Source organism: Gambusia affinis, linkage group LG16 (genome assembly GCF_019740435.1).
Source record: "Gambusia affinis linkage group LG16, SWU_Gaff_1.0, whole genome shotgun sequence".
In the NCBI taxonomy this organism is placed as follows: domain Eukaryota; kingdom Metazoa; phylum Chordata; class Actinopteri; order Cyprinodontiformes; family Poeciliidae; genus Gambusia; species Gambusia affinis.
This window is the reverse complement of record NC_057883.1, coordinates 4,954,582-4,974,914: the sequence shown is the minus strand read 5'-3', so window position 1 is coordinate 4,974,914 and position 20,333 is coordinate 4,954,582. Positions and strand designations below refer to the sequence as shown.

Genomic DNA, 20,333 nt, shown 5'->3' with positions numbered 1-20,333 from the left:
GACATCATCACCTGTTGTACTGTTCTTTATCTCAGGCAGCAAACACAACCAACCTCTTTTTACTGTCGCAATACCTCACAGAGCCCCTCTCATGCATCACGTTTTCTTCTTATACCATTCATCCCTCTGACCTGGGCTTAATATTTCTCATATTCAATTTTCATTAAGTTCTTTTTAATCACTCAGTTTTGTCAGTAAAAATTTTTATGATCCACATTGCATACAGTTCTCTCCGTGTTGGAGAAACTCAGGCCTCCTCTGTTCCACCTCAGCAGGACTTTGCTCTCGCTGACCCGTCTTTCAGTTTTTGAGCTCGATTAAAAATCAGAAATACGGATTTGAAACATTATGACAAAAGGGTTGAACTGCAGCTTTTTGTGATTCATTCCCCCCCCCCTACTTATAAAGGCTTTGGTCAATTGAGTGTACTACATTTTTAATCATTTTAATCCAATAAATAAATATGTAGTTGTTGGTTTGACTGCTTTCCACCATGTCTGACTTAAAAATATCTTTGTTAAATGAAAACAGACCTTTTTTTTATGTTGCACATTTTTATTAACATCTTAGATTGCACTTCTTTGAAAAGAGAAAAAAAAAGTTTTCCAGAACTTTGATAACAAATGAAAATACTTGAAGAAACTCGGGAATGCCAGGTAAGAGGTGAACTGAACACTTATATAAATAGAACATCGTGCTGGTAAAAATGGGTGGAAACTGCCTTTAAAAATGCAGATTTATGCTATCGGTTACTTGGCTATTTGGCATGTGAGATGAAACTTTATTCTTTGTTCTTTCGTCCAACACCTCCTCTCAACACCCTTTCACATCCACACTCCATGAGAAAACTACCACCGGTGTGGAAAATAAAGCTCCACTGCCTTCTGCTCAATGCTCCGATTCAAAACCAAAATAAAAAAAAACAAAACAAAACAAAAAAAAACATAAAACACAACCTCACTTCACTCTTGATAAACAAGGTTCACGTAACAGTGTGATTTAACACGTTCCTTCAAAAGAAAAAAATCAAGGAGTAACTCCACGCAGATTAAAACGTACAGTAGGAAACGCCACCGCATTCGTGTCTTGGTTCTCAAATCAGACGGTCGTTGGGACAGCCGGGTGAGAAACAAATAATAATAATAATAAAAAAAAGTCACTGTAGCAAACAAAAACTTCTTGATCAACTCCAACCACACTCTTGGATACGGCCGAGGGGATTACACAGTAACAACACACTCAGTCCTGTCGTAAATCTGAGCTTACGGCAACTTAATATAAAGAAAAAAAAGTAACTTCACGTCGCTCGATGTAACACATCACAACTGCACACTTATAAAAACATCTCAAACCATGCTGCATTACAGTGGATCTAAGTGATAATTCTAAATTTTTTTGTTAAAGTTGCAGAAAAAAAAAAAAAAACGTGTAACAGATCCCACAGACCTGGGCACCGCTGGAGTTTCTTCATTAACAATAATAATAATAATAATAATAATAATAATAATAATAATAATAATAATACTAATAAAAAAGTTTTGTGTTTCTTTCTCTCGCTTTGGTCAGTAACAGTCGAACAAAAGGACAGGAAGGAGTGTTTCTGAGAATGTATTTTAAAAACAACACAACCCGCCCTTCCTTTTCGCGGCAGAACCCCGGGTTGGATTCAAACGCCGGACATAAAGGTTGGAGTCGTCAAACGCTCGTCGGGCTCCGAGGGAGCGCCGTCAGGCGTAGAGGGTCCCGGGAACAAATACCCCGCCCAATATGGGAGGTTGAATGAGGGAGGGGTTAAGATGAGATGGGAAGAGAGGGAGAGGGGGGCTAATAGTGAAAATACGCTCCCACCACCGGCCCCTTACGGCTTCGCTGCAGCCTCTTCCTCAGCATGTTTCTGCATGTGCACCGTCACCATCTGCGAGAAGAAAAACGTGACCAAATGCTAAGACGGTCACCCAAAGCTAATTTCGCTGAATCACAAGGCGTCAATCAATGTCAAAGAAAGAAATCAGTACTGAAATGATTAATCATGATGAATCGATTTTTTTAAAATGATCATCAATTTAGTAATTGTTAGCTGGAGTAAACAGACTAAAAAAAATATTCAAAGCCATAATTAAGGGTACAGATATATATATATATATATATATATATATATATATATATATATATATATATATATATATATATATATATATATAAAAAAGATAGAATCACCTTTGTATGTAAATATGTTGTTGCCAGCTTTAGCTTCCCCCAGTTCAAATCCACTAGAGAAATGCTCCTGTATTCCACTTTAGGCTATGAAATAAATATATTTCTTTTTAAAAAGGAATTTAATTATTTGTTTATTTGCATCTTTGAATGTTTTTCTGATTTCTATAAGAAAAACTTAAGGGGTTAAATAAAATAAAAAATCTGTAGAAGGTGCCAATTTCTTGATCTGATTAATAAATTAATCAATAGAATAATCAATTATTAAAATAAATCAATAGCTTCAGGCTTACAAGTAAAGTAACGGTTTTCTCCAGTTTAGCCTAGAAACAATGAAACCTCTGTTACGGACCAAGTAAGGACGTTACAGTCTTGACTCTGTTGTTGCTAAGATGGTTCTAGATCTAAGAATCAATCGATTAATTGATTAACTGCTTTGAGATCTAAGCAGGTGAGGTTAGAAAGTGTAAAGAGGGTATCTGTGCATCCTTAGCAGGTCTTACATTCATGTATCTAAAATTAAGACCTTAAAATGTCTTAAATTCACACAAAAATTAATTTGACCTTAAATACGTTAATCATAGGTCTTATATTTTATTCTGGCAGGACTAGTTAATCTTGCATGTGCAATTTTATACAATTTTGTTTTGTTTTTTTTCCGCAAGACTTTTCTGTCAGGCAAGAGTTTGGGTCACACTGAGACATTTTCACTAGGTTCTGTGAAAAAAAACTTTGCCATTGAGGAGTTTTTGCTAAAACATATTTACAGACAAAGGTGTTTTTATCTTAAAGTTTTGGTTAAATTATAACCAAATATAATTTTCTTGAGCAAATGGCCTTTCCTGAGTCTGTATACTCAAAAAATCTACGCTCAATCAATTACCTAGTGCGACTCAAGCTTGTTCCGGCTACAAGTAACTAGCTGCTATTACACCCTGGCAAACAAACTTATGTTTTTCGTTTTTTTTTTATCTATCATGGGTAAGTGTAAATTTAGTGCTTGTTGCCTGAAAGGCATTTGTAAATAAAATAGCCAAATTTCTTTTTTACATTGCTGATGCAGGTCTTGCATTTAATTCATAAAAGGTCTTGAAGAGTTTGAAGTTTGAGTCGATCAAACTTGCAGGAACCCTGGTTAAAAGATTTTAATTTCTAGACCTTTTTCACATTTTACTGCGTGAAAACGTCAGTTTCTAAAAAAACAAACAAAACTTTTCTTATTAATCTGCGTCAAAATTATGAGCTGCATATGTGGTTTGTCACATCAAAACTTGAGATTTTGATCGAACTCAGTGATTGCTGTTGGTTTTTGACTTTCACACAGATTACAAACGTATTAAAAAAGCTAACTCGCTACTTTCACATCTCTAGATCCTTGAAGTTCTGGATTTTAGAATACAATAGAACAGAAATATCCTTTATTGTCCCACAGTGGGGAGATTCCAGATTGCACTGAAGATTTTTCACCAATTTCTATTCTTGGAATTCTGTAAAATGAAGACGTCGCTGAAGATTTAAAGCTGCATTTATTCAAACGTATTACAGTCCAGATTTTTGTTAGAGCTTGTATCTGGCTTAAATTTGTGCAAATGTTAAAAGGAGAACAGAGAAATAGCCCTTTTTTCACTTCAGTCAAATGTTTTTCCCGTTTGAGGGGGAATGCTTATTTTAAATGCAATTCTAGCAAGAAGTAAAAAGTGTCAGAAACCTGCTGATGGTTTCTCTACCTGCTTGGAGCTGCTGCGTACACTGAAGAACTCTTCACAGTTTTTCCAGCGGCACTTAAAGGTCTGGAAGTTGCCGCTGGTGTGGTTGTTGATCAGGTGCTGCTGGAGATGCTGCATCATCCCGAACACCAGCGGGCAGCCGTGCCACTGTCAACACAGCAGTCATTCACTGTACACCAACCAGTTCTAACATCCAAATACTCACAGGATGATCAATAAGCTCATGAAATATGCCGCATCTTACCCAGCAACGGTGGTTCTGCGTCAGGTTCAGCTTCACGGCCTTTGTGCTGCCGTCGTAACATCCTGTGTAGATCTGAAACGAACACAGAGATCAAGATATATATATAAAACAACAGGGAGTCCAATGCATTTCAATGGGATTTAACATGATAAAACAACAGGTGCTCCCCTGCTATGTAATCTGCATGTCAAATAAATAAACGTCTGCCTCTGATGAACAAAGCTAATAATTATTAGGCCACTTCATTGAAATGTCATTCTATAATACACAATAAAAGTAATATATATGGTCAGACAAAACAGCAAAACTCTGAATGTCACACTACTGATCCCAGTTTACATGCACTATGGTCGAATGTGGGTTTTATTAATACTTAATGTGTCTTTATAACAAATGTATGTGTTTTTAACATTGAGGCCTGCAAAACAAGTCTATCTTATCTATCCATCTATCTACAGACGGACATCTATCTGTCTGTCTATCTATAGCAACCCATCAATAATATGGTTGGACTCAATATTTCACAAAATCCTTTTGATTTCCTCACATATTTTTCAAAACGCTTTCAACTGCATGCCACCATTTTTAGATTGTGATTTGGAAACAGTTTTGGAAATCATAAATCCCTTCCCTTTAAAAGTCATGCAGTCATTTCTGTTCCTCTGTCACATGAAATCCCTAAAACAAACATTGAACTCTTAGAAGACATGAGACAAAATTTGAAGAATTTCAAGTGGTATGAATACATTTGCAAAGATATCCACGATCAAAATGAGATGGTTTCGTTCCAAATAAGGAATGTTTGTTTTCTCACCATGTTCTTATGGATGGCCATGCACAACACCATATCACTGTATCCACCATAGACCTGCAGCTGGTCCTGAGACTGTGGAGACAATCGGCGTTTCCCGTCAGCTGAATGTAGATTTGAAGGAGAGGCAATTCCTTCAGTTCATCAGAGCAATGTTTCAGCGCGGTTTTTAGGGCGCACACACCTGCAGGTCGTAAACTCTGACCACTTTGTCCAGGCAGGCCGTGACCATCACTTTCCCAAGAACGGTCACCACGGTAACAGCGTGGCTGTGACCCTTAAATGCGCGCACAAGCTCCCCTGTCTTTTTATTTTTTTTTACATAGAGAATAAAAATCAAATATTTAAACTAGTTAATGATCATTCCGTCTCCCCCCCCCAAAAAAAGACTTTAAATGACAAATGCCATGACATGAACTCACATGGATGTTGTGAGCATACACAGAGTGATCACTGGATCCACTAATCACCAGATCATTCACCACCTGGAAGGGGAGACAAGATGGAGGAGGCTGTTAAACTGAGCAGCATACTTGTGTTATTTTTTTTTGTTTTCCTCTCTTGTGGTGGGTTTCTCCCCGTTGCAGCCCTGAACCCACCTTCATGCAGAGAACGCTCTTGGTGTGGCCCTTCAGCGTGCGCAGCAGCAGTCCGTCGTGGGCCGCCCTCACGCTGATCGTGTTGTCGTAGGAGCCGACCAGCAGGATCCTCCGGGCCCCTTCCTGCGACGAGGCCAGACAGCTGACGGCGCCATGCTCGCGGGTACTTTTAACACGCCCATCTGCTTGTTTGTCTAAACAATGAGCAGCGAGACGAGAACCCGGTCAACTCGAGCTGGCGGAGAGGCGTGCCGTTTTCCATCAACTTCACACGCAGACAAGCTTCGGCGGGATGAAAACGCAATCAAGTGTTAAGAGGGAAAACGTGAATGTGTTTTGTGTGGCCGGGCAAAAAAAATGTGGTGCGTAATTGTAGGGCTGGAACGATTAATTGTATTACTTGTGATTAATCAAATTACTTATGAATAATCGTGTTAATGGTGATTAATTGTGAACAACTGTATTAATCGTAATTAGTTGGATTAATTGTGATTAATCAATTACTGAAATACTCGTCCACTAGGTAATTGATTGAGCGTAGATTTTTTGAGTATACAGACTCAGGAAAGGCCATTTGCTCAAGAAAATTAGATTTGGTTATAATTTAACCAAAACCGTGAAAAAAGATATAAAAGTTTTGCATTTAAGATAAAAACACCTTTGTCTGTAAATATGTTTTAGCAAAAACTCCTCAATGGCAAAGGTTTTGCTTCACCCGGTTCGGATTTACCAAAGGAATGCTGCTATTACATTTTAGGCAATACAATGTTTATTTTCTTAATTAATAAGGAATTGAATTGTTCAATTTCTTTTTTTTAAATGTATTTCTAATGTTGTACAAAAATGGTGTAAGTGGTTAAATGAAAAATCTGTTGAATGTACCAATTTTTTAATTAATCATCAGACCAATTGAGAACAATTGATTACTAAAATAATTGTTAGTTGCAGCCTCACATAACTGTGAAGTGGTAACTTTAATTTTCTTTTCCGCCCAAAAAAATAATAATCTGAAATATCAGCATTAGATGGAAGCAGATCAGAACCAAATTGAGAGATTCCAGGAGTTAAATACATGTGACGCTTGGTCTTCCTCACCTTAAGGTTAAAGGTCACCACGGTACCGTTAGCCAGACCGGCGTATAAAGTCTCCCACCGGCTGTGAAGGCAGAGGACTCGGTCGGACAAAGCAAACTGTTGCTCAAATTTTCGCGTCTGTGGAAAACATTGAACATCAGGGAAACATCGGCCTATAAGTGCGTCTCCAAACCAGAAGGTCAGATGAGAACAGATTTGACCTTGAGTCTGTAGCAGCGGATGGTCTGGTCACTGGAGCCGGAGTAAAGGCGATGGTGCAGGGATGGAGCCGCGGACACCAGCAGGCAGGTCACTTTGGAGCTGTGGCCCTCAAACACAGCTACGCATTTATGGCTCTGCAACAGCAGACCTCCAATTTAACTCCTGGGACTCCAGAAAGAGATGATGGGAGGCGTATAAGTGAAGGGTCACCCACCACCAGGTCGAAGGCCTGGACGGTCCGGTCTCCGGAGCACGTGTACAGCAGCCCGTTGTGGATCTGGAGGGCATTCACCGCCTCTTTGTGGCCAGAGAACGTTCCTTCAGTCGGGACCCCGTCCTCCGCGCGGTCAGAGAATGCGTCTAAAAATACAAACACGATACAAAAGTACATACATGACACAGGTCTTATTTCACCTCTTTGCCTTTTCATACCTTTGCAGTTATGTCAAATAAATCAAATAATTGTTGAGATTTGAGCATTTTAATAAAATAACTATTAATAACCATAAATCATACGAGTGTTTAAGTGCAAAGAAAATTTTACTATTTAAGGTGTTGATTCCTTTGCAGGTACAATACAGAAGCAGTAAGAGACAAATTGGTAACAATTATGAACTGGTGAAGGAACAAAGTGACCCAGAGCTCTTGAGCAAAACAATCAAGGAGTAAACAGTTGGACAACCTGCAGCCCAACTCAGTTTCTCACACAGTCACTGAAAATGACGCAACATTTAACTTCACAGCTTGGATAAAATCCCCTTAGCTAAATTATTTCCAATAAATAAATGTCTCAAAATGTATGACAACGTACCTGATGAGGTCCTGGGCAACGTGATGGAAAAAGGCAAATCGCTGTAGAGACAAAAGGTTCTCGCATCAGACTCACAAAATCCCCTGGTCTCCATCTTATTATTCCAGATACTTTGAAAACGTCATTTCTAAAAATGCATTTTCAATTTCAAGTATTTATTTTACTAAACTTTTAAAAAAAAAACTTTTCTAATCAAATAAAAACAACTAAAGTTAGTATTTGTACAAAAGAAGAAAATATAAATTGCACACATGAGAACGACCGTTCCTACAATACATATTTTTGTGGTTTTCTTGAGATGAGCAAAAATAATACCGAGCTGATCAGCAACTGATCATATCTTGGTGAGAAATGAGAAAGTCATCTCTATGAAAAACTATTAGGAGTAAGGATGCTTGCTGTCTGCTTCCAGACATGTCATATTTTTATTTACATTATTACATCTTTACGGACAGATGCAGCTCAAATTCAGATGTGAAACTTCAGTGGCATAAAACCAGCTTTGTTCCTGTTGACATAAATGTCCAAAATTCGATATAGCATAGGCCTTAATATTGTTTTTTAATCTTAATCTTCATGTAATTACAACACTAAATTTAATATTGTGGGTTTTTTATATTTTACTGTTTTTTAATATTTTCGATTTTCGATCATCTACCTGATGGTATAGATAAAGTTGATTGATTGATTGATTGATTGATTGATTGATGGATTACCAACATGACAAAATCTGACTCAGCAATGTTAAACAAACTGTATTAACTTTTCTGCTGCTTTATGAGTCGTAGATGATCAACCTTTGAAATAATTTAGTAGAAAACTCTGGAAAAATGTAAATAAATGGATGTTTTCCAGTATGACTCACCTCCCAGAGGATTTGCACAGATCCATGTCACTGGTGGAGGAAACCTCGTTGCACGCCAGGCTGCGTTGCTCAGATTTACACTGATCCGGGAGCACAGGTGGAGGGGGCGGAGCTTGGACGAACGCATCCTTCTGAGGCTGCTGACCCGCTGCAGCGACCTCAAAGTTCTCTGCGGGAGAATTCCACTCCGCTTTTTCGGTTTTTACAGCCAAACACGGCGTGCCGAGTGTTTTCCTGCTCCCCTCGTCCGTCGGCAGGCTGGAGGTGCTGACCTGGGAGCCGCCGCTCGGCCTCCTGCGCTGCCGCAGCCACCGCGGCCTGGACGCTTCTTCGTCCATCTCTGTGTCGCTGCTGTGGAGCTGCTCCGCACCCTGAGCCTTGTTCAACACCTTCCTCTTCTTCAGCTTCCTCACGCGCTTTCCGCTCCTCAGCTCAGACGGAGACAAGGGCAGGTTAAATGCCGCCGCGGGCTGCGCCCACTGGACGTCGGCGCCATCGGGGAGCTTCGCCGAGGTTTTCTGTGGAGCCTCCGAAGGCCTTTCAGATTTTTCGATCGGTGCTGGTAACTTCCCCTTGCCGTCTGGAGGGTCAAGGTTTCTGTCAGGAGACAACCCCGAGCTGCAGGCAGCACCTGCAGAGTTCCACATGTAAACGGATTAGATTTCATTAAAATAATCATCTAGCCTCTGATCGCTATCTGGTCTTACCCAACGGGTTTGTGTTGTCCGGGGTGGTGCTGTGAGCGCAGTTGGTTACGCTGTGATCAGCGTCCAGTTCGGAGCTGACGCAGACCGGAGACCGGGGCTCCTCCTTAATGACGACGTTCGTAGGAAGGCTGGAGGAAGGATGGGAGGCGCACTCTGCGGCACGAGTCAGACTGGAAACGACGGTGGAAGGAGCTGGGGGACATTTGACGCAGGAGGACGATTCAAGCGGCTCCGCTCCAAAGGAATCCAAGTGTTTTTCTTTCGGGTTGGTCCCAGGAGCCTCCTCGATAGTACCTAAAGAGACAAAACAGAAAACGCAATCCATTGTTTCCTACACATGCAGCGCCTTGAGGAAGTATCCCAGGTTTCACCAACTCAAATTCAAGATTATTATGACAGAAATTTAAGGCCTACATCTCCACAGAAATGTTCAAACGTCGTCCAGCCCACTGGCGGTAAATTTGCACTCATGATAGACCCAAAACAGCACGGATATGTTAGCAGTGGGTTACCATCTGCAACTCAACGATGTCTGAGTTGCTGTGCTACAGCTGCTAACTGTAGCAGAGAGAAAAAGGGAAGTTGTGAGCGGTGCGTGTACATAAGGATGATTGACAGCACTAAGACCCTCCTCTTGGCTCTGATTGGTTGTTTCTGATTGATCTGTGTATTTATGCTGATGGCAGTAGGAGCACAGAGATGAGCTTGATTTTTTTCAGATCATTTGTCTCATATTACACTGTCAGGATATTGTGGCAGTTTTAACAAATATGTAAAAAAAGGCATTTCTTTTATGAAAGTTATCTACTGAAGCTTTAAAACACAGCTTCACCTGTAAACTGTCGGCTGTGTTCGTTAGTCTTATTAATTCTGTTTGTTCACTAATGTTTCTGTAAACCTCTGAGGGCCTTTACACAGAGACATAATTATTAATTTACTAATTAAATCACTTCTCTACTGGACTTTAAAAACAATTTAACACAGCAAAACACAAAAAAGTTAAAGTGATATGAATACTTTTGTAAGGCACCACAGCCTGTGATGCCTGTTCAGTTCACTTTCAAAATACTGTAAACAAATAATTCTAATTTTCAATAGTTTAATTGTAACGTTATTATTTACCTTGCATCCCTTTAAGCAAGTCTATCCGTTTGTTTCTCAGTGAGCTCATCTCCACAGTAATCTGAAGGCAAAGACAACACATGGCCAAGTTAGGGATATACAAACTCATAACTACGCATTATTAACACACTGACTTAAAAAGTTGAAACAAATATAATAAAACTACCATGATACAAACAGAAGAACTGAATGCTACTTGCGTAACGAGGCCTTACTTGCTGTTTAACCACCATGAGTCGCTGCACCTCCATGAAGGCCGCCTCCAGCGCCGCGCGGGCCTGGATCAGGTTGCCGTCCACATTCTGCAGGGACTGACTCAGCTCCTCCTCCCGCAGAGACACTGCAAGCAGCTGGTCGATCTCCAAGCGCTCTGCACCAAACACAGACAACCCCTTGGTGTCGGTCACACTGCAGTGTGTGCGAAAGAGTTTGATGATCGAAGATGGGAGACAAACCTCTTTTTGATTTGACTTTTCTTCTTTTACTGTCGCGCTCCAAACAAATCAATCCTGTTCCTTTAGAGTCCTGAACCAGACGGGGAGAGGGGGAACAAAAAGTGAGACGTGTTGTGTTTGGAGGTGGGAAAATGCAATGATAAGGATGAGAAGCTGCTTCACAAACCCACCCCGGCCGCACGCCGCCGCTTGCCCGTCCCGTCGTACTGCTCCGCCCCGGAGCTGCTGTCCCCCAGCGTCAAATCAAATCGCTGGAGAACCTTCGCCGTTGTGCAGTGTAGATCGTCCTTCTGGCTCTTCACTTCCTCTTCCGGCTGACGCTCCTGCTTTTCTGAACCGGAAGGAAGTGTAGACCCCGACTCCTCCTTCTCCACCGTCTCCTCTGATTTCGAGGATCCGAACACTGACGAATGAGGCGCCGCAGGTGCGAGACTGCTTTCTGACAAGGAGCGTTTGCGGGATTTGCTCTCGGAAGTGATTTCCATCAGCGACTCCCACTGGAAGCCCTCAATGAGGGGTAGACCGTCCTCCTCCTGGCTCTGGGACTCCTGTTCATGTGGCACCATCTCAATCCCAAACCTATTGAAGCACAAACTAAACATGTCAATTTAAATTATCAAAAAACAAAACAGAAAAATGTAATTCTGAGAAGCGATGTTCACCTTGGCATGCCTTTCCCTTTGTCCTGCTTCTTTCGGACCTCTTGGTAAACCTGCTCCCAGTTCACAGAGCGGCGTGCGCTCGCCAAGTTGATGAGTTGCCTCACGGTCGGCTTGAGGCCAGAATCCTTTTCCGTGTCGCTGCGCTTCGACTCGCTTAGGTTTCGCACGCGCCTGGCGATGTTCAAGTTTGGCTCGTGACCGGCTGCTTTGCTCTTGGAGTTCATGTGCTTGGTGAGGTCCCGCTTTAGGACAGGGGGGAGGTCGAGTTTGCACAAAGCGGTTGCGTCCGACCCCGAGGCGGCGTGCGCCTCACCGGTTCTGCCGGCGTTGCTCTCCGAGCTCTGCCCGGCCTCGGAAACCTGCATGGCCTCGGCCTGGACCGCAGTGGGGCTTTGCGTCTCCACTCTGTTCCTGTTCTCCTCGTCCCTTTCGGCTGTAGAAGCAGACTCTACTCCTTCTGTGGTAGAGGTGCTCACGTGAAGAGACTGGACAAACGTGCCGTCTTCTGCAGAAGCCGACGGAGCTTTTTCCTGAGATGTCGCTTTACCAGAACTTTCACTCGCACTTCTCTCTTTTAAAGGTTCCCCCTGATTCTGTTGCTCCCCAAGGTTGTGTGTTCTCTCCAAAGAGCCTTTTCTTTCAAAACCAATCTGCCGGACTGAACGAAAAGACTCCGGAAGACACTTCTCCTGCCTTGATGTGAGGGACCCATCAGGCACCTTGGTCCCACTTTGCTTCCCACCTGGTTTTGATTGACTGGAGGTCTTGCTGTGTTGAGCAGAAACTGAGGAACTCTTCTGATCTACTTGCAGTGGTGGTTTATTTGCCTTCTCACCAGAAAAACCGGACGCCCCGTTTTGGTCGCCATCTCTCTGAGAACCGTTAGCTTTAGTGCCGCTGCAGCTTCCGTCACCGACATGGTGGGTTTGGGTTGTGGGTTTTATCGAATGCCTCCCGTCCTCTTCCACGTTTTGCAGACTTGGGTCCACAGGTGCGCGCTCACATTGGGGCTGTTTCCGAGGCTTTGAAGCCATCTGGTGTTTCTCTGACGTACTTTGGTGGGTCTCTACGTGGGATCCGGACGCAACGGGGTACGGTGACCAGCGACAGCCTTTGTCTAGCTTTGGATTGCTGCTGAGTGTCTTAGAGTTTTTACTATGGTAGTCTGAGTCGGCCAGTGATGCCTCTCCATTTTGGAACCTGGCGTCCTGCTGAGCATTTCTGACGTTTCCTTTGCCTTCAAACCGAGTAAAAGTCTGGCCTAAAAAATTTGGTGCGTTGGTACATACAGGATTACACCCCATGAAACTGTGGGGCCCAGCCCTTGGGGCATACCTGGCGATGTTGTTGTGACCATAAAGCCCATTACTGCTGCCTCCATTGCTGAGCCAAGGCAGTCGATTTTGCTGGCCGCCATTGCCCCATGTCCTGTTGCTATTCACCCTATTATTGGGAAACTCTACAGTTGCCCATTTCTGTAAACGGGGGGGTTCCTGAGCGTGCCACGTGGCACTCCTCCACTGTTGGTTTTGATGCCAGTGTCTGGCCTCCTCTCTGCTGCCATCATAATAGCTGCTCCTGTGCCAAGACCTGTGGTGACCGGGTCCACCGAAGCCCTGCGGAGGAGCCTGCCACATTCGCTCCAGGGGGTAACGTTCCTTCAGTTGGTTTACCCTCTGCTGAAACTCTTCCTTTCTTTTCCGTTCTTCTTCTTTCGCCAGCCTAGCAGCTGCAGCCTCCTTCTCTTTTCTAAAGGAAAAAAAAAATGAAGAAATGGACAAATCTTCAGCTTGGTTTGACATGTGAACAGTGACCAGTCTGTTGGAAAAACAAAAATCTAAATAAAGTTGATTTTGCTCAGTAAAGCCGCTACACAAGCACTTCAATGATATGGATGCTTTTGTGAGGCACAGAGCTGTTGAACTTACTATTATTTTTATTCTAATTATTATCGGTCATATCAGCTACATTTTGCATTCTCCTAATAGCTCCAGTTAGACATTTCTCACATTCTTCATGCAAGACAGAGATCAAGACATCGTGTGTAAAAATAGCACTGGAGCAGAGGTCTGAACCAACTTTTATCCAAACTTCAGGTTGGGGGAAGCTTTCTACCATCAAAATTAAATTGTTTTTTTATATTCCAGACCATCAAAAGACTGAAAATGTGTTGTGTATTTATATGTCCAGAAGGCATTAGGTTTGAACTCTGTATTTGTGGTCGTGCCTTTTCTAATTTAGCCTGCAGGCCTGACATATGACTCCAGCCACGGCTCAGTGTGAAGCTGTGGCTAAAACAGGCCTGGAGGCACCGCACAGCAGAATATGACTATACATGGCATATGTTGACAAACTACAGCTTGTTGACTCACGTCTGCTTACATCTTAGTTTTGTCGCAAAACCTGAGAAACAAACTTTGTGTTTAGGAGTCATTGTGTCTGGAGTGTTTTCACCAAAACTAAGCTGGTTTTTACCTTAAATAAAGCTGCTTTGCTGGCACACATATTAGCTAACATTTATTTTAAGCAATGAGTCTAATTTTACCGTACATTGGACAGTCGGCTCACCTGATCTGTTCTTTTCTCTTTTCGATCAAGTCCACCAGAGTCTGGTCGAAGTATTCCTCGTCGTGGTCGTTTCCGGCCCGCTGTTTGTCCGCCGCCTCCACGTTTTGTTTGTGCGTAGCGCTGGAGATGTGGCCGGCGTAATCGGTCAGGCTCACCACCTTCACCTTACACACTCTGCACTCGTGTCCGCAGTCCCTGGGGAGGGAAGGCGACAGTGGGGCTTCAATCGTTCCCGCGGGCATGGCTCCGATCCGGTCTGGTTACAGATTGCTTTTTCCACCTGAAGAGCCCGCAGCTGCACACCCTGGCTCTACTTTCTCCAACTTTGACGTCTTAATAAACTCAGGAGAGGAGATTACTCGACAATCCTTCATATAAATTATCCGATTCGTCTCTCGCAGATCAGGAGGTAACTAACTTAGAATTTTCTATAGGTAGAGTCTTAATCATCCTGATCTCAGTGTTCCCCTGTTCTCAGCAGGCCGTAGGTGGCGGAGCAGCCGGGCCGGACCGAGGCAGCGCGCTCGTCTAAGATGTTCGGGTCCGGCAAGGCGGCACAGCGCTGGGACGCGTTGGTGGTAGAGAGGCCGGCGCCCTCAGCTCAGTGCGCCTTCATGATGGTGTCCGCTGCGCTCTGGTGCTTTAAGGAAGGCACCGTCTCTATTTGACCTCTCTCTGCGCTCCGAATGCCAGAGCCCGGAGCCCCTCCCGGATGACGGCATGTGTTAGGTCTGGAGATCCCGACCACCAATCGTCATGCGGAGCCTGTGAAACCGAAGCCGAGTGCAGCTGCTCACAGCCTCCGTTTTAAACCTCTCCCAGGGATGCCATCCTGCAATGCTATGGGGCCAGTTGCTTTCCTGGCTCATTCTCCATTTCTTCTGCAAATCTGTGTCACGGGGCTCCACCGCTTTGAGGCGTCTCGTGCAGCTGGCGTGCAGCACGGAGATAGAGTTACGCATTTCTGACACAATATTTCTGCTTTCGGCAACTTGATTGTAAGTGTGTCAGGTCAGGAGAATGTTATCAAAGCACACTGACGCATTTCAACAATAACTATTAATGTATATTTTTATTCTATGACGGCATATTAATGTCATTGTAGATGGAAAAAAGAAAAAAAAGAGTAAATTTTCACAAGAAAATTTTTTTTATTTATTTTGAGGTCAAGTTTGTAAATTTTCTTAATAAACCCTCCTGGATATTTCTGACTTTGGAAAGTTGATATTTGCAAGAAAAAAACTGAGAAATGGTAAATTTCTCAGTTTCAAAAGTTGAACATTGACGCCCTTTTTGTCTCCATCTACAACGGCCCTAACATACGGGGAACACGAGGGATTTTTTTTTCTTTTGCATCCCCTTGCAATAATGTACTGATCAGTTCATGCTGCATAACTGCAAACTGTAAGCCCTTCTTACGGTGGCCGCCGTTCTTTCTGCTTTCACATAAGGTTACGTAAGACTTTTCATGCATGTTAGAATCTCGTTGTGAAATATCTGACGTTTTATATCTTTTTCTTTAGGATGAAAATGCACCACAAAATCTATAAACCTGGCTTGACTCAGCGCTGATCGCGCACGTCACCTTTCACTCAAACTGGACGATTTGCAAGGTGGCATTTATACGGACCCTCTTTAAGGAATCATTTCCAGAGAATAAAGCATAAACGCCACACCGCTTGTTCAGCTCACAAAGCGAACTGTCAAAAGCGTGACAACGGCCTTGCACTTCTCCCTACGCTTCTCTAAGAAGTGTGAACTCAGTCAAAGTGCACATCTGGGTTCAAGTATGCAAGTTACAAATGCAAAATAGGAGACTTGGTACAGTACAGGTTATGTCATGGAGGTAAATGCGACATCCAAAATGGCAGCACTTGTTTGCTCTTTTGGCATTTGTACTACAGAACAAAAGTGCAACAAGCAATCGATTTTAAATGTACAAAACAGGTGTGTCTGCGTTCCAAAGTCATTGTGGGAGATATTTGGCTGCTTTGCTGTGACTTGTTGAACACAGAACAAGTTCAGTCAGACATGCACACGTACAGTAGAAACAAGAATTATTTTAGTACTTTACATTTGAAAACTGATTCTTCACGCAGCTTGCTCGGTGAATGCTGCCATATTCCCGCCTTTTAATTCAAAGTGTCACATTCAGCTATGAATTGTGCTTAATACACTTCGCCGGACTCAGACGCAGTGTGGATCAAGGAGAACTGGGACACCATCGAAAACCTTCAGCGGGAACTCGCGTTTGAAGGACGCGAGCGAGGAAGTGTGAGTTTTGGGGACGGCAGCCTAAAAGCTACACCTGAACACTCAACTCTCTGAATGCTTAATATCAACACTACATCTCAGCAGCAGGCCACATTCCTTCGGTCATCTGAGCGGGAGTCACAAGACGACCCTTGACTTCTGGCGGTCAAGCCTGTTGTTCCGGACAGATTGTGTCTAAATATACGCGCCGCGGCTCAAACAGCTGCCAGCGCCTGCAGACACGTGCTCATGAGCACACGGGCAAACATCTTTCAACAACTCCTTAAGACTGAACTTAAACTTTATCACAGTTTTGACAGGAAGTGAGCTCACCGGCCTTTAAGCTTCTCCAGCTCCCGGTGGTGAAGCATGCTCCTCATGTGCTCGTCCATCTCCTGCACATGGAACAATGAGACACCTGAAATCTCAAGTTGTTCTCTTAAGATTTACAATTTTTTCAGTAAAGGCATTAACTTGACTTTTATATAAGTGTATTGAGCGAATACAAAAAAAAAAGAAAGAAAAGAAAGCACGAGTGTGCATACAAAATGTCTCACTGCTTTTTTGTTTCTTTTACAGAAGATAGGCCTTCCGTAATCTGTACACGAGGAGACATTAATATTTTGCGTGTTTTCTAACTAAAAGGTCATGGAAGGGTCGTAGCACTGACACAGTCATGGAGTTAATCACACGTCGGGGTAATTACCTGCTTGGAAGAGCAGACGGTTTCACACAGGATGCACTGTCTGTGTCTCGTCATCTTGAATGCAGGTGGATTTCAGCCCATCACTGTCCAAAGGGAAAAACCGATTCAAATTTGAGAAGCTTCAATAAAAGAGGTGAACTGATTGCAGTTTTTTTGCAGTTTTTTATTTTATGACTGACACTGCTTAGTGTTGTAAGGTAGAGGTGACGAAATAAAATTAAAGAATCGCAATTTCTTGTCAATTTAAAATGTTCAAAAATGTATGTTTGAAAGTTGTATTTGTAATTATGTTGCTATGTTAAAACACATAAGTGTGGACTATGTCAAGGAATTGTTTGAACAAAAGTTCAAAAAATAAAATAAAATGCTCAAAAATCTGTTTCAGTCTGCTTTTTTTCTTTTCTTCAAGATTATACATTTTATAATCCTTAATTTTTTGTATTATTTAATATTCAAAATATGAAACACTCATTATTTAATATTTTCATTTAATAAGAAATAAGCAGCCATGCTAACCCTGTACTGGTAGTTTAAGTTACAGGATTTTATGTGCAAACTTTGTTTTTATCTAAGTAAAAATTTATGAAATCTGATACAGTGGGGAACCTGGTAAAATTGTTTTAAATTAATGTTCTATTTGTTCACAGTCTTTTCCTCTCGTCACTCACATAACATAAAAACATAATCTCTAGATGGTTTGAATAGAAAAATCGTTTCAGAATCGAATCGTTACCCTGAAAATTGGAATCGAGTCGCTAAACACTGAAAGACTCGCATCTCTATTAAAAGGTGACGAAACGCTTCCAGTGTTCCAATTTTATTTTACAGCACTGAACAATCCCCGTGAAACAATCCAAACTTAAATATAAAAGAAAAGTTTAGAGCCTAACTATGAAATTAATTAAAACAAACCAAAAAAATATTTTCTTTTAGCTTTTTGTCACATTTTAAAATTTTCCCATTGCTCTCTGACAGGACCATTTTTAGACCTTTGTGGAGCCACATAAGATCAATTTTACATGTATGTGGATTGCTGATCTCCCAGAATTAAGGAAATCTGGACCAATAAATTGATTGGTATACTGCTAATTAATAATATATCAAATTATATAAAGCAAAGTGACCATATGAGCTGCAAACCGTGTGCTTTTGCAGAGTTGCTCCAGAGCATCTGATGTTTTTCTGCAAGCTGAAACGTCAGATTCTTCAAATGGGTGGCGTAAGACAACACCGGTCTATTTAATGCATCATCATCATCATCATCACCGCCACCATCCAAATAGAAGCAGGGTTCAGCCCGAGCCCCGGTTTCATTCCAGGGTGCTGACAGAACATCTTTGTTGTCAGATGGCAAAGAGAGAGTCACGTCTGGACTCGTCTGCCGCTTCCAAACGGGGTGAGGATTTAAAACCAAACATCAGCTATTAAAGCAAAAGCCTAAACTTTAATGAGTTCCACTCTGATAGTTTAGTATAGCATGTGGAGTCTGTCAATTTGAGAAGATATAACTCTATTTAACTTTGTCACATCTCATCTTTCAATGAAAAAAAAAATATATATATATAATAATTGAAACTCATAATTAGGTACCTATACAAAATAAATAATACATTTCTAAACAAAGCAAAGCATAATGGTAGCTAAAAAAATGGACAACTTTTAAAAAATAGAATATAAAAAAAAGCCAAACACCGGTTTTTCTTATAGTTTACCGACGTTTTAAAAAGTAACCGTTTCACAACTGCAACAACGACCCATCATACTCAATATACTGCATGTTTTAAAGTCATTTTGATAAGATTTTCAGAGAAAGTGCCAAAGTTTCCAGGCTTCATAAAACACAGCGTGACAAAGAGTTCCCCCTCCTGGAAACTTTCAAACTATCCATTCAAAGCAAAGAATAGCTGCGACTGATTAATTTATCAGCTGATATCAGCTTGTTACACTCTTGAAAAAGTCCAGAATGGCAAAGAGACATAACATTTAGCACAATAACTCTTGAAAACTTTCTAAATTAGACTTATTTTGTGCGTATGCAAAAGCCTAAGTAAAAAAATAAAACAAATCCATTATCCATTAAAATTGTAACTTTATGGGGTTGTTTTAGTAGACGGATAAATTTTGTACTTGCTGTTTTAAATAAAGGCAAATATTCTGAAATTATTTGGTCACCTGAAGCTGCCTGCTACAATAAGGAATCTTAGAAGAAAATCAGAAGAGTTTCTACATTCAGCTTGGCTTCAAGGAGAATAAAATATCATCGAATTAAATTGTCTCTCTACTTTTTTGCATTTAGCAATATCCTACAAAAGCAAGACCCTAAGAAGTCAACACTTAAACTGCGTATTACAATTTTTTAGCACAAACAGGCAGCTAACAACAAACAGAGGAGATAGTTAACTACCAGTTAGTTGCACACAGAGTTATATTACATTAGCCTTACAACATTTTATGTATTCAGTTAGGATATGTAACCAGTGCTTAAGTAAAACATTTATCCGACTGTTACCTTTGTTTCTAAAAGAAATTGACTGATTTGGGTAGAGGGTCGCAGAGGGTATGAACTAGCTAGCAAAGCTAGTTAGCTTAGCTTCTAAGGATGTGAAAAGGACTCTGGAAATTTCTAAAATACACTCCACGGCTCCAGGTGTAGCTAATTATAAATTGTGTATCTGCCTGCAACATGTAACCGTTAATACTCAGCAGAGCAGCAAGTTCATAAAAAGTTCCCTTCTGAGCTAAAGCTAAAGCTAGCAAGCTGGAAACAGCTTGTTTTACGAGCTCCACCAGTTTCACCACTGCTCCACCTAAATACCTTATTATATTATCGTGACAAGAGCGCAGCTACATGAACTTTTTATAACCGCAGTAAGTAATGAAATATGGCTGTCGCTTACCTTTCTATGCTCCAAATGTGTGCAATAGTGTGTTTACTCCAGAAGCTAACAACATCCTCCTTCGAACCACATGTGATGCGTTCAAGAGCACAGTCTGTGTAGGAGCAACGAACACCATCAAAAATTACGACTTTCCTCCGAAACCACGGTAGTAGGTCCTCATTTACATTACTTCAATTCGATTTATTTATTTATTTTCCCCACCAGGGTTTTTTTGTGGGCTCTGGTGTCCCTTATACCTTATACCACAGTAGGCTGACAGGAAAGGGGGAAGAATCGAACCCGCGACGGCCGCGTCGAAGACTGAGGGCCTCCAGGCTTGGGGCGCGTTGCCCTCTACGCCACCGGAGCACGCCCCCAATTCGATTTATTTGATTGTCCTTTTTGTTTATCTGC

The 20,333-nt window shown here is 41.8% G+C and overlaps 1 protein-coding gene across 1 annotated transcript; it reads right to left on the bottom strand.

The window, feature by feature from the left end:
* Positions 1-534: 534 nt before the first annotated feature.
* Positions 535-20,075, bottom strand: znf106a (zinc finger protein 106a). The gene is given in 23 exon segments (XM_044142748.1): positions 535-1,915; positions 3,942-4,088; positions 4,186-4,257; positions 5,000-5,071; positions 5,181-5,300; positions 5,419-5,481; positions 5,596-5,757; positions 5,760-5,789; positions 6,691-6,807; positions 6,891-7,025; positions 7,106-7,251; positions 7,703-7,743; positions 8,568-9,198; positions 9,275-9,568; positions 10,397-10,457; positions 10,612-10,766; positions 10,852-10,921; positions 11,022-11,430; positions 11,514-13,262; positions 14,082-14,276; positions 16,668-16,729; positions 17,041-17,123; positions 19,938-20,075. Coding segments are annotated over 22 exon segments (4,842 nt in total). The 5' UTR covers positions 17,095-17,123; positions 19,938-20,075; the 3' UTR covers positions 535-1,858.
* Between the last annotated feature and the right edge of the window lie 258 nt (positions 20,076-20,333).